This window comes from Bidens hawaiensis, unplaced genomic scaffold (genome assembly GCF_021521415.1).
Source record: "Bidens hawaiensis isolate Kalapana, Puna unplaced genomic scaffold, B.hawaiensis_p1.1 tig00015610_1, whole genome shotgun sequence".
NCBI classification, from domain to species: domain Eukaryota; kingdom Viridiplantae; phylum Streptophyta; class Magnoliopsida; order Asterales; family Asteraceae; genus Bidens; species Bidens hawaiensis.
The window spans coordinates 179,482-192,140 of record NW_027492396.1 but is presented as its reverse complement, the minus strand read 5'-3'; the positions used below and the strand labels follow the sequence as shown (position 1 = coordinate 192,140).

Genomic DNA, 12,659 nt, shown 5'->3' with positions numbered 1-12,659 from the left:
ACATACTAAATGATTAATGAGAAACAAAATGACAAAGTAGTGGGACCAAATCCATACCATAAATATCTTTAGAATCGACTTAAGTTATCTTTCCCCTATGCATACACCATGTTTTGAGCTTTAGTCATCGATTAAGTTTCTTGATGATAATCACATGTGTTATTTATGGAAAGTGAATAGCATGATGGTATGAATATTTATGCAACTAATAGAAAAGGTAAAGCCACCTCAAATAATGCTTTTATTATCATGTGTAATGTATATGAGATGATTTAATTTAAAGGCATTATTGGCGCAAACCTTCATAAATAAACGATATTTCATACACAACTCATTTGACTTTTTTCACTATTGTTAGTAACATTTAACTTGTTTATGCTCCGACTTTAATTCCTAAAAATACTCAAAAAAATAACAAAATAAATTTTATACTCTATCTTTACCTCTAACAATTATCTCATAACTATAAATTAATCATTTAACTTCTTTCGTCTTCAAATTATTTATTCAGAAGCTCTCGTTCATATATGAAATCAAGATTATATCCTTCATGAAGATCACATGCGTGAATCAAACTTATTAACAGGTTGTGATCAAACCTATAATATGGACATACCACTTGACCATTCATGAAACCGGCTTATGGAGTTATGATGTTAATGAGGAAATTAAGGTTTAGAATGAAAGATAAGGAATCTAGGCTCTCTAATCTTGGATTCAACTTAATGTCACATTCCCAGCCACACAAATTTTGGTATAAAAAAATAAAATAAAACTTTAACCTTGATTTTACTTTTCACACCCAAACAACGGATTAACATTGTTTAAGCCCGAGTACAAAAGATTTTATAAAAAATAAATTATAATATTCTTAATTTCTTATTTAATTATTTTTCTTAAGAAAATATGTTAATTTTCATACAATAACATTTCTGAAAAGTATTAATATTATTAATGTGAAAGGGGAATATAAGTAAATTGCGGATAACTTACTAGTGAAGGTACGTATTTCATGTGCGGTAAACCTTCCTCTTTGGGAAACACAGTTTTACTTTTTTCTTTATTAAAAAAACCACCATCAGAATTTCATTATAAAACATTTTAAAATCTAAACATTTAAATAAGTCTTTATTTAAAACACAAACCCTAAACTATTTATCATAATCGTTTAAACTTTGAACCAACAAACCAAACAGTAAAAATCATTTTAACTCAAGCAGATATTTAACATAGAATAATTATTGGTAAATTTGTATAAACCATATAAACGTTTATAAGTAGTCGATTATTAGATATAGTGAATGAGAAGTAGATGTAGTTATACGTAATACGATTATTTGACAACTTTATATAGGTTTTAGAATGCGTTGGGACTAAGTTGCTAAAGATCATGCATGATGATCACTAATGAATAATGGTCAGTAGCAAGTTACAACTGACAATCAATTTTAACCCCATATAGGGTGTTTCCCCTGAACCCCACCGAGGGGACATTGTCCCTTCCCTCGGGTTCATTGTTGCATGAAATACACTAGTTATGACAAACGTGTATTCTACACTTACAAACTCATATTAGTACCACTTTAATTTTCAACAAATTTTTTATATTATTGCATGAATTTCAAGAGTCATTAACGAACATGTATTCCACACCTCCTAATCTCTATCAATATTTATTTTTGTTCCGTTTTGATTTTATATCTCACAAGCATTTTAACTTAAGTATTACCTACAACCAGCACAAATACTAAGACTGCCCGCACGCGCTTCGCTTGCCCCATCCATGGCTAACATGGAGGCCGCATGCCATATATATGTGTTGAGCTATAGCCATCCTTGGTCAGTTGGCTATATGCGGCCTACGAACGAAAATTACTTTTTTTTCCTCTCATGCAATTAGTATTTATTAGATACAATGCGAGTTGCACGTGAAAATAATGAGTATAGTAATGTTGAAATAAAAATATGTTAATCGATTATTCATGTAAGAAGAAATAAGTTGTAATGTGACAAACGTATAAACAACACCACATCCAAAACCACCGACTCTTTGCTAAAACAACTTACCCATCTTACCCCCAATTCTTACAAAAATACCCTTCAAAATCACACAAAAATCCAATATGGCACCCTTGGTAATTCTATCCAACATTAAAGAGTTTTATCAAACATCATATAGACATATACATATATATATATATACACACACATTCAATTTTCTCTCTATAAAAACCCCCCAATCCCACACACTTTCTCCCCACCGTCTCCGGCCACCACCTCCTTACAACCCACCGGAACCATCATATTCCGATCAAACTTCGAAACCCTAATAAATAATAATACCCATTTCATTTCCATTCATCCGAATTGACAAATTTACCCCTCACTTCACACTAAATTACAAAACCACCCCTCCTTCGTTCCCAATGAATAATAACAACAATAACCAACGCCTGCACAAATTAAACCCACAACCACTTCCTCCGGCGGTGACGTCATCGAGCAAGCTACTAGCCGGTTACATGGCCCACGAGTTTCGAACCAAAGGCACCGTGTTAGGCCGGAGATTCGACGGTGGGAAAGTCCGGCCGGTGACGGAGAATGAGATTTATAGTAATAGTAGTTATAAGGAGGTAACGAATTTGTTGATGGTGGGTAGTATTAGTAATAGTAATGATGGTGGTACCGGAGCTTGTGTTCTTCCGGGTGTTGTGAATCCCACACAGCTTGCTCGCTGGATAATAATAATAATAATAATAATAATAATAATAATAATATTAATAATGAAGATGGAGTTTGTTGTTTTTGTTTTGTTTTGATTAATGTTGTTCTTGTTTGTTGGAATTAAGGTTTGAAATTGTTATATACTTTCTGTTGTGGTTGTGTACACGGAATTGGCATGAACAATTGCATTTTATTTATTTATTTCTAACGGTCAACAATGGGCTTTCTAAATTCACCGCATTGGAATACATCGATCTTTTGATAGGAGAAAAACCCTCATCTAAGGTTAGCGTCCGTGAACATTCACCCGAAGACACAACAATGCGGTGAGATAAAATTCATTCAATTTATGGATCCAACTAGTGAAAACCACTTACTCGCCTATCCAGGGCTCGTCTCCGATAATTGTTATGGGCTTACTTGGTTATGATTTATCACTAGACCAGGCTAGTTATTTTGTAACTGACTTTAAATATTAAATATACATATTGTTTTTCATAAAAATACATATAATTTTTTTTTAAATAAAATTTCGGGCCTAACGGGGTGTTGGGTCAGGGGTCGTCGACCACACAGCCCTAGGACAAGCAATGCTCCCATCATCACTCGGGTGCATCTGAAACTAAATGATACGAGTATGAATCGAACATGCATCACATGAAACAACAAGTCTCTTTCTTACCGCTACACACTAGCTCATTGGCACAATTGCATTATGTTGTGTGTTAAATATTTATAACTTCAGAAAATATATGGCAAAATGTTGTAATAAGTGAGTCATATTAAAATGGAAGTGGCAATTATTAACGCAACTGTTGTAATCGTATCGCTTGAAATGAAATTAAACGAGTTCAGATTTAATCTACAGGTGTTTCGGTCATATAGCGGGTGGCATGTTAATGACTCAGAATAAAAGGGTGCATAAATGAGTTTAATCCTTTACGACATGAATAGCACGTTTACCTGATCGTGTCAAATGAACACACATACGTACAACATGTGTAACTTTTTTTTATTAGAGTGATGTGGATTTATAATTTTATCAATAATATCATCTCCCCTAGCTAATGTAGTTAGTTTATGGGTTGAATTTTTTTTAACTGAGGTGTGTAACAATTATGCTAAACGGGCGTGTCTTTCATGGTATTATTAGAAGGTTGAATACAACCAAGTTTCGTGTAACCTAGTTACAAAACAAGTTTGTGTTAATGTTTAGGTAAGTGACGCTTGTAGGTTTACCTTTTGCATATCATGTTGGAGTTAATTATTCGTGTCAAATGTTTGGAGGTACAATATAATCGTCTTTTAACCTTAACCAAAGAATGTATGGTGCACGGTGCACACATGTGTTTGTTGTTTCTAATCTTTTACATAGTAGTCATTATCGAATTATTTAAGTGAGATATGGTGATATAGTGACCGTTAGGATATTAAAGCAAAGTCGTGTATGAGAGACTATTACAAATTCTCAACATATATGCGTATGTGTCGCTTCGTTAGCTACATGTACAATCGCATATATATTGACGTCATATAATGGTTCTCTTATTGGGACCACGAGATGTCACTATCTAGGAGATTTCTTAGTGGTTTGAGCCCCACGGATGATAGTGATCTATAATCTCTCTTTGAAACCACACGTTGTCACTCTCTTAACTGATGCTATTTGTCTTTTTGATTGCTTTGTTGTTCTGAGATGTTACCCTACAATTAGAGGTAAATTAGAGATTGAATTACACATCATGGATGTAGAGGGGCATACCTACACTTGAATTATGGGGGCAACCGCCCTCCATAAAAAGATATTCTTAATGTTATTTATACGTTAAAATCATGATCATCCCCATGAAAACTAAATCCCCAATTTATGAAAGGGAACAATGGAGTTCTTGCAAAGCCAAAGGACGGCGAAGAAGGCGAGGCCTTCGTTGACATGAATCCATTCTCCATGATTTTTCGATCCAAATCTCGATGTTTGATCATGACTTTTCGATCCAAATCTCGACGTACGTCTGGATGTCCATCCGGCCAGAAGTTCGATCATATTCGTTCGTTTAACAAACGAGCCGGGCATGCAAAAAATTTTTGTCCGGTAAGCTTAACAGATAAACACAGACAGAGACCGTGTTCGTTCAATAGTGTTCGTGAACAACACTAATATTATAATGGTGAGTTGAAGGCGTTCCTTAAATCAGTTTAAGAATAAACTACAGGGTTAAGTGATTTATAATTTTATATCTATATTATTGGTGATCTTTATTTAAACAAATTATGGATTTTGGAAAACATGTAATTAACCAATCCAACTCCAGAAGAATTTTCAATAATGTACAAACAAATATGTAATCGTTTTGAAAAACCAACCGATTGTATAAACGATTAAAACTGGCAAATCCCGACCTAAGCAAAGTAAAAAAGATGATAATTCATTGTAACCAAAGACTCCAAAACTACATGTTACTTAAATAACCAAAAAAGGTACATATTCAGTTGAGCTAACCTTGATTATGACGTTAACAGAGATGTATTATTAACATAATCACAGATTCAACCAGATAGCAAAAGCCTCACGAAGGTTTTTTACTCTTTTTCTGGGTAGGCTTAGCAGGCCCATCATTTGTCTCTCGTTTCCGTTTAGTTTGATTATTGTTGGTAGTGGTAGTGTTGGTGGCGGTGCCACCAATGCTTGTTGGACTCTTTCCTTGACTCTGAAGCAAATCTTTCACAAAGAACTTTAACTTCCATAAAGTCGCCTCGCTCTGCACGTTACATGAACAAAAACACGATGTCACAACACATGCTGACTAACATTAAAAAATTCGATTTGTTTAAAATATAGATTATAACCTGTGCATCAATGTCAAGGTCAACCTCTTGACCCGTTGCTTGAAAGCTGGGGTTATTTTGAGCAACAATAAGTAGCGCCTTGTTCAAATCTTCAGGTGATAACTGTGTCAAAACAGTCATCAGTGCTTTCTTCTCTTCCGTGGACATTTTCCTGAAATTGCACACTCTATATTATTACTATCATTAACTCATTATTAAATTAATAAACAAATTTAGGTTCTATGCTCGTATGCTTAAAGATAATCTTAGGACAAACCTGCACTTGCTAAGCACAACTTCTCTCATTTCCTCAACCCGCTTGTTAATCGCGTCAAGCTGAAAAAGGAATAAAACCATCAAGAAGATATTAAAAAAATATTAAAATAATCAACTTGGTACAAAGTTTTAAAGTTTTAACCTACTTCACTATTCAATTCTCTAGCCATTTTAGCATGAGTAACCTCCTGAGCCAGCTGTACATCTAACTGTGCTTCTGCTTCCTCTCTTCTTCTTCTTGCATCCTACAAGTACAAATTCATAGTTCTAAATGTTACCAAACAATCCCTGAACAATTACAAAGTTTACATTCGTTGTTTAGAACTTACCTCTTCATCAACTTTTGCCATAAAATTATTCACCCATTTATCATCATATTTTGCTAACAAAGTTTTGGCCATGACATGAACATCGTTTCTCTCATCATTATACTTCATCGCATTCTTAAAAATTAATCTCACGTCTGCGTGTATTTCTCGAATGTGTTTATACCCATTCCCGTCTTTTGCCTCCATTTTAGTTTTGATTGTACTGAAGTCCATTGGCTTTTCAATTATCTAGATTGAAAATTGTGCACCAACATAAAGTGAGCAATGTCACATAAGATAAACAAGAAATAGATCGTTAGATGATAAATGATGACTTAAAAAGTAGAGAAATACCTCATAATAATCATGCAATCCAAGCCCTACAACGTCCACCGGTTGCATGAATGGTCCAGCCCATTTGTGCGTCGTAACACCAATGACAGTTAAGGAAGTTCAAATATGGTAGCATATTATTTAAGCGATGCGAATATTTAATACGAGGGTAACGTTATAAGCGATAGATTTCACAGATATCCTACACAATTTAGGTTCCATCTTAACTTCTACTCACAAGTCACATCTAGTAAATTAGACCGACTATGGTATCTTTAACCATCTGTACATCATCTTGGTGGGTCCCAAAAAAATTAAAATGTTTGTTTTGTCAAGATAAAGTGCTTCGACCTATTCAAATATGGTATGATGAAGCAATATTGGTTACATGGGAGCCATACAATGTATTTTATTGTGTAATTAATCTGCTTCCAATAAAAATCAAAATTGATTCATAAATTCAAGAAATGTTTGGTAAGATGTAAAGGATATATGATGTGCAGACGTAAGAATCCTGCAAGCTGGCGCATAAGATCTTGCATTCTCTTCGCAGCAGCTGCTTCTCTGCGTGATGCATCCTGCTGTCGCTTCTTAAAGCTTGTTAATTGCTTATCTTTCTCATTGTCTTTCGTTGCTGAACTACCTTTAGAAGTGTTTGACTGTTTTTTATTTGTCTTTGAGTAGAACTGCTCAACTTCATTAAATCTTTTCTCAAGCTGTATATTAGTTATATCATGTAAAGTTAAAAACTGAACCCTAAAAATGCATATAAACTGAAGAATGTAACGCAATATGATCAACACTATTAACACAAAAAAACCATGTAAAAAAACCCACTTCTTATGGTGTTTATAAGACTGACTCTTACATGAAGATACAATATCTATCTTTCTGGCTACTCAAATCCACAATTAATCCGCTATTGCCAAACTTAGACCAAATAGTTTACATGCTCTATATGGTTACACATGATGTTCTAGCGGTTCATTTAATCAGAGAAAACTTGGAACATAAGATATATCACAAACTCCACTGTCTATAAAACTAATAATCCAATTCAAGGGTGAATCTTTTCAACTAAATTCGTAAGACAACGTTTCCTCAATGTGGGGCTTCAGTTTCATTATGTATTAATTATGTAACTGTTGCATCCGACTTCAAAGTATAAAAAAGTTTTAAAAAATAGTCAAAAGACTTTATATCACACAACGGTGCGCCCGTACCTACCTACCTACCTACCTATTATCAAATAAACTTTAGAATCAAATTATCAAAATTAATCTCTATAAAACCTCATCTGATCTTTATCTAGCCTATGCAGTCAATATCGGTTATCAGTGACTGCCCATGTGAAATATCGGTCACCATACCAGTATGGATAATATTGGCGACATTGACCGAAATATCACCTATTTTCCCAATATCAGTACCTTACTTCTTAGTCCTTCTATTTATCTTTCTTTTTATTGGCTATTGCCGCTATTAATGTTTTTAAGTCTTATTCAGTTCCTACCTGCTACAATTGTTAGCGTTTTGTACTGAATTGTTAGTTTGCGTTAAACTGCTATGTATACAAAGCCTACATGCTATTAAAATTACCGACATCCCACCGCGATAACCTATGTCTCAAATACCTGTATCGACGCATTAACTGCCTAGTATCTAGCTCAATCCTCTAGCATAAAAGCTTTAAATCAATATCTCAGATAAAAATTAAAACGACCTAGTAACATTCATAATCATAGACCTAAACTTAGGGTTTGATAATAATCACAATTTCAACATTCCCTGCTAAATGTCACTATGCAGCAACCGATCGTCATCAATAAATCCTATCTAATAATAATAATAATAACTGTAACAATAGCCCTACCTATTTCCATATGAACTTTATAAATCAATATATTAGAATCAATCTCTATAAAATAAAAGTTCATCTGACATAATAATAATAATAATAATAATAATAATAATAATAATAATAATAATAATAATAATAAAAAAACAGTAAATTCAATTCACACATTCATAGACCTAACCTAAACTTAGGGTTTCATACAACAAAATTCATAATAATCACAATTTTAACATTCAGCAACCGATCGTCATCAATTAACTCATAATCATAAAACTAAACAATCGGAAGCAGTTATTCGTGTAATTAATTAATATAATGAATTCATACCTCATCGACTTTGAGGAAAATCTGATCAACATTTTGCCCTAATTCCTCCACAAGCGCAGGCTCGCCTTCCGTCCGAACCTCCAAAACCGGTGGTACGTCCCTTGCTTCCATCGATCAGAGCCGATTGAATCAATTGGTTTTCTGGCAGAAACAGTGAGAAAGAGTTAAGGGTTTGAGAGCATATGAAGGGGGTTTTGTAGGTGATATGAATGAATGAATGAATGAATATTTTATTATTATTTACAGACAGAGATATATAATACTCGTATCTTTTTTTGTTTTAAATTAGAATTAAATAGAATAAAAATATATATTTTTGTTTTATTTATAGAAAAGTAATTAAATGCTGTTTTTGATGAAATTGCAAGATTCACCTTGTTCTTGTGTCTATTGACAATAGTACACTCAACTCTTAACAAATATGTAATAAGAAGTTATATGTCACACTTAGACTTAGGGATATTAATACATGAAATTGTGGTATAAAACACGAAATGCATGAAATATAGGTATAAAAAAGCTAGAAATATATAAAAATGTGAATGGTTTGGTTCGGTCAACCGAGAGTATAAAAAATAACCAAACCCGCTTTTTGATTAATTCGGTTATCATTTAATTTCGGTTCGATTTTATTGATTTTTGGTCTGGTTTAGTTACGGGGTTTGACTTTTGCTCACCCCTACCGAGTTAGGCTAATATGATATAAATGTAACTATCTGGTGATAACTTTATACATTAAAAAATTATATTTTTTTAACTGTAATAGGAGATTTGTATTAGAGAATTTTAAGAAGAAATCAGCCTTATGGATTTCTCTGGGATTATATTAAAAGAGTAAGTTGCATGCATTTATTTGTTTTGTTTCATTTTACATGTGTAACGCCTTTGTATAAAAAATGTGATCGGAAGAAGAAGTGGAGTGAGAAAGATGGAGTGTTCAGTGTTATACATTGAAAATTGATAGTTGGTAACAGTGACGAAGCTTGTTGTTTCAACATATTAGGTTCAGTAGCATTTCACTGAAAACGCTTATAGAGTAAGTTGCTTGTGTATATTAGTATCCAAAGTTATATGCTAAGAATGTTAAAATCTATAAATATTATGTGACAATGTGTGGGGACATTTACTAGACTAGTATCAGTTAAAGAACTTTTTTTAAAGTTTTTTATTTTGAAAAGCATTTGACATGTTGTGAATGGTATTTTCTTTTTCTTTAAACTTTAATAAATAAAGTTTACAGCTTATTAGAACCAAAGCAAAGTCTTTTTATGTGACATTTCACTTTATGAATTTCTTTAGAAAAACAACTTTAGTGTTAAAAACTTAAATAATAGAAAATTTACTAAACTAACTCAATCTTTAAAACGTGAGTAACTGAGTATATTAAAATAATCTTTTTATAACAAACTTACTATTAAATCATATTTGAATTATTGACCCTTTGTTATCGCACGCATTTCTAAGAAAAAAGAAAAAATGACACACAATGTTTCATACGAAATTAAGCCTTTGCTATCAAAGCCACTTATTCACTTAACGCACTATGAAACATAGATTCAACCAAAAACGTTCAATCGTTACATTACTTATCGTATCAGTAAACCCACGTGTGTAACATTGATCGGTTAAGTAAAACGCATGCGTATGGTTTATTTGGCGTCGTGTGGTTACAAAGCTTTTAGAAAAGAGAAAGATTGTTCACATGTTTGAAACAATCAAGTCGTAAACATGTTCATGCGTTAAAAGTATTTTATCGTCACAAAGTATAATAAAATGATATAAGCATGTATGAATAAAAATTGTAACTAAAAACAAAGTATATATATATTTTTAAATGGATCTTTCATGATTTATTACACCTTTAGAAATACATTTATTTTCTATATGTATTCTTTCTTTTATAACTGACTCTGCATATCATATTATTGCACGTTTAATTGACAAATCGACCTTCTACATACATTCATTTAACAAAAGTAGGTTGTTATTTCTAGTAAAAATGTCAAACATTAGATCGAATATTGTTAAAGTGCGATTATTCGATTATTCCTTTATAAATCGGTAAATGTAACCCTTTCATCGGATCATAACAAGTTCAAACTCTTTCCATTGAAGGTGGCATACGTGGAGGAACATTTGGTGGTCCGATCCAACTTATTAAACGAGCATCATCATTTTAAGCTTAATACTAGCTAACACAATTCCAAGCCGAAATTTCAAATTTATAGCACTAACCTTTAGATGGGTCAAGCCCTCGTTTACTATTTTGTTTTCTGTGTGATATTCGTTAATTTGTGAGTGTGTTGATTATATCCGTTGTATGCCACTCTGTTCCTAACAAGTTGTCGATAATTATAAAGAGACTAAGAGTAGTGTGTCTGGTTTAACTATAAAAGTTTTGAGACAAACCTCTAACTATGGTTTTGGAAAAAGACAAATCAGACACCGAACCAGACATTTCGACGGTGAGGATATAAGAAATGATACGTTTATTAGCTACTTACAACTTTTACCCTCGTCCAACATCTCCGCAATCTGACCGAAGGTTACACATGGAAGACAACATGTTATGAAACTTGCAAAACCATTCATTGGTACCATCCTCATCATAAAACTAAACATACATACAAAAATATAGAGATGAGTGCTGGTTACATGTAGCCGAATTGCGGCGAGTTCAATGGACCATTTAGATTGGGGAAAATTACCAAAATAGGCATGTTGACCAAGAATTTACGAAAATAGACATGCCTATTTTAGCCTACATCTCTCTAATCATTGGATTTTAGACCAATAAACAACTGACACGTCATCGAAGCCGGCTAAGTCGGCTAAGCCTTAGCCGCCACTTTATGGACACAGAATTGTATGAAAAGTAAACGGGTCCCACCATTAGCCAATAAAAATTCGACACGTGTCAAATGCGGCTAAACTTAGCCTACATCTATGGTTATTTAGCCGACATCTCTGACTCTTAGCCGGCTTCGGGATACGTATCTATTTACTTAGCCGGCTCCAAATATTCCTTCTTAGCCGGCTCCAACTCGGCTTGTAGGCTAAGGCTTCACTTAGCCGCCTTCTTTTTTTCATTTAGCCGTCTAATTTTAGCCGTCAAAATTAAATTATTTACCAACTTTACCAACTCTATTAAATATTTAGTCGGCTTCACTTAGCCGTCTTCTTAGCCGGTGTAAATTTAGCCCCCAAATTTAAATATTTTTACCCACTTAATTAATTATTTAGCCGGTTTCACTTAGCCGTCAATTTTTTTTTCTTAGCCATTAGAAATAAATACATTTAACTACCCAAATTTAATTTTTCACCAACCATTTTTACAAAACTATACAACCGTCTCCACTCCATCTTATAAAACCATCTTCATCCTACGAAACTTTTTTACTTTCTTATCAAAAGATCCTCAATTTTTTTAAAAAACTATGTTTGTTAACGTCGTCGTTTACTTAGATCAGATTGTATGCTTTACTTAGCCGGGTTTTTTTTTCTGAATGAATTAACTTATTAAAATTATTTTTATGTATGTAGATACTAACAAAAAAGCAATACACGGAAATATTCATAAATAATAAAAATTAAGAAACATAATAATAACAAAGCATACTAAATAACGATTACAATCTACTCGATGGTCGGCTGACAACGCCAAATGTAAATTTTTCTGCCATAAACCTCCGATATTTAAGCATTTTCTCCTTAAAATCTCCTTCAAAATTAAGTTGTTTTCCAAAACATAAATGTTTAATTAACATACAAGCAAATACCCCCGAATTTTCCGCATGACCAGTGTGTTTGGGCTGCACATATTTGTCAGAACTATCAAACCCAAAAAGTTTTTCTTCCCGTCCAAACCTCCTCCAGTAGCGAAGGTTGACCAACAAAGCCCCAAAATAAACTTTCAATTTGACTAACATTGGGTTAATTTGGTACAGAGTTGGTAAAGTTGGTAAAATATTCAATTTTGTTAGCTAAAATTACACCGGTTAAGAAGA

General features: G+C 33.1%; 1 protein-coding gene across 1 annotated transcript; it reads right to left on the bottom strand.

Moving 5' to 3' along the window:
- Nucleotides 1–5,096: 5,096 nt before the first annotated feature.
- On the bottom strand, nt 5,097–8,873 carry LOC143549468 (transcription factor GTE6-like). Its single transcript, XM_077040369.1, has 8 exons — nt 8,653–8,873; nt 6,960–7,183; nt 6,489–6,561; nt 6,156–6,383; nt 5,973–6,071; nt 5,828–5,886; nt 5,572–5,722; nt 5,097–5,483 (listed from the first exon to the last, which is right to left on the bottom strand). The coding sequence occupies exons 1-8, from the start codon at nt 8,761–8,763 to the stop codon at nt 5,292–5,294; spliced, it is 1,137 nt and encodes a 378-aa protein (XP_076896484.1). The 5' UTR covers nt 8,764–8,873; the 3' UTR covers nt 5,097–5,291.
- Nucleotides 8,874–12,659: the final 3,786 nt, after the last annotated feature.

Excerpts from the sequence above, each read along its gene's own strand:
- LOC143549468 (XM_077040369.1), bottom strand. The coding sequence starts at position 8,763 with ATGGAAGCAAGGGACGTACCACCGGTTTTGGAGGTTCGGACGGAAGGC. Across the intron at positions 6,384-6,488 it reads GATTGCATGATTATTATGAG|ATAATTGAAAAGCCAATGGA; the intron begins GTATTTCTCTAC and ends TTTTCAATCTAG. Across the intron at positions 6,072-6,155 it reads TGGCAAAAGTTGATGAAGAG|GATGCAAGAAGAAGAAGAGA; the intron begins GTAAGTTCTAAA and ends TTGTACTTGTAG.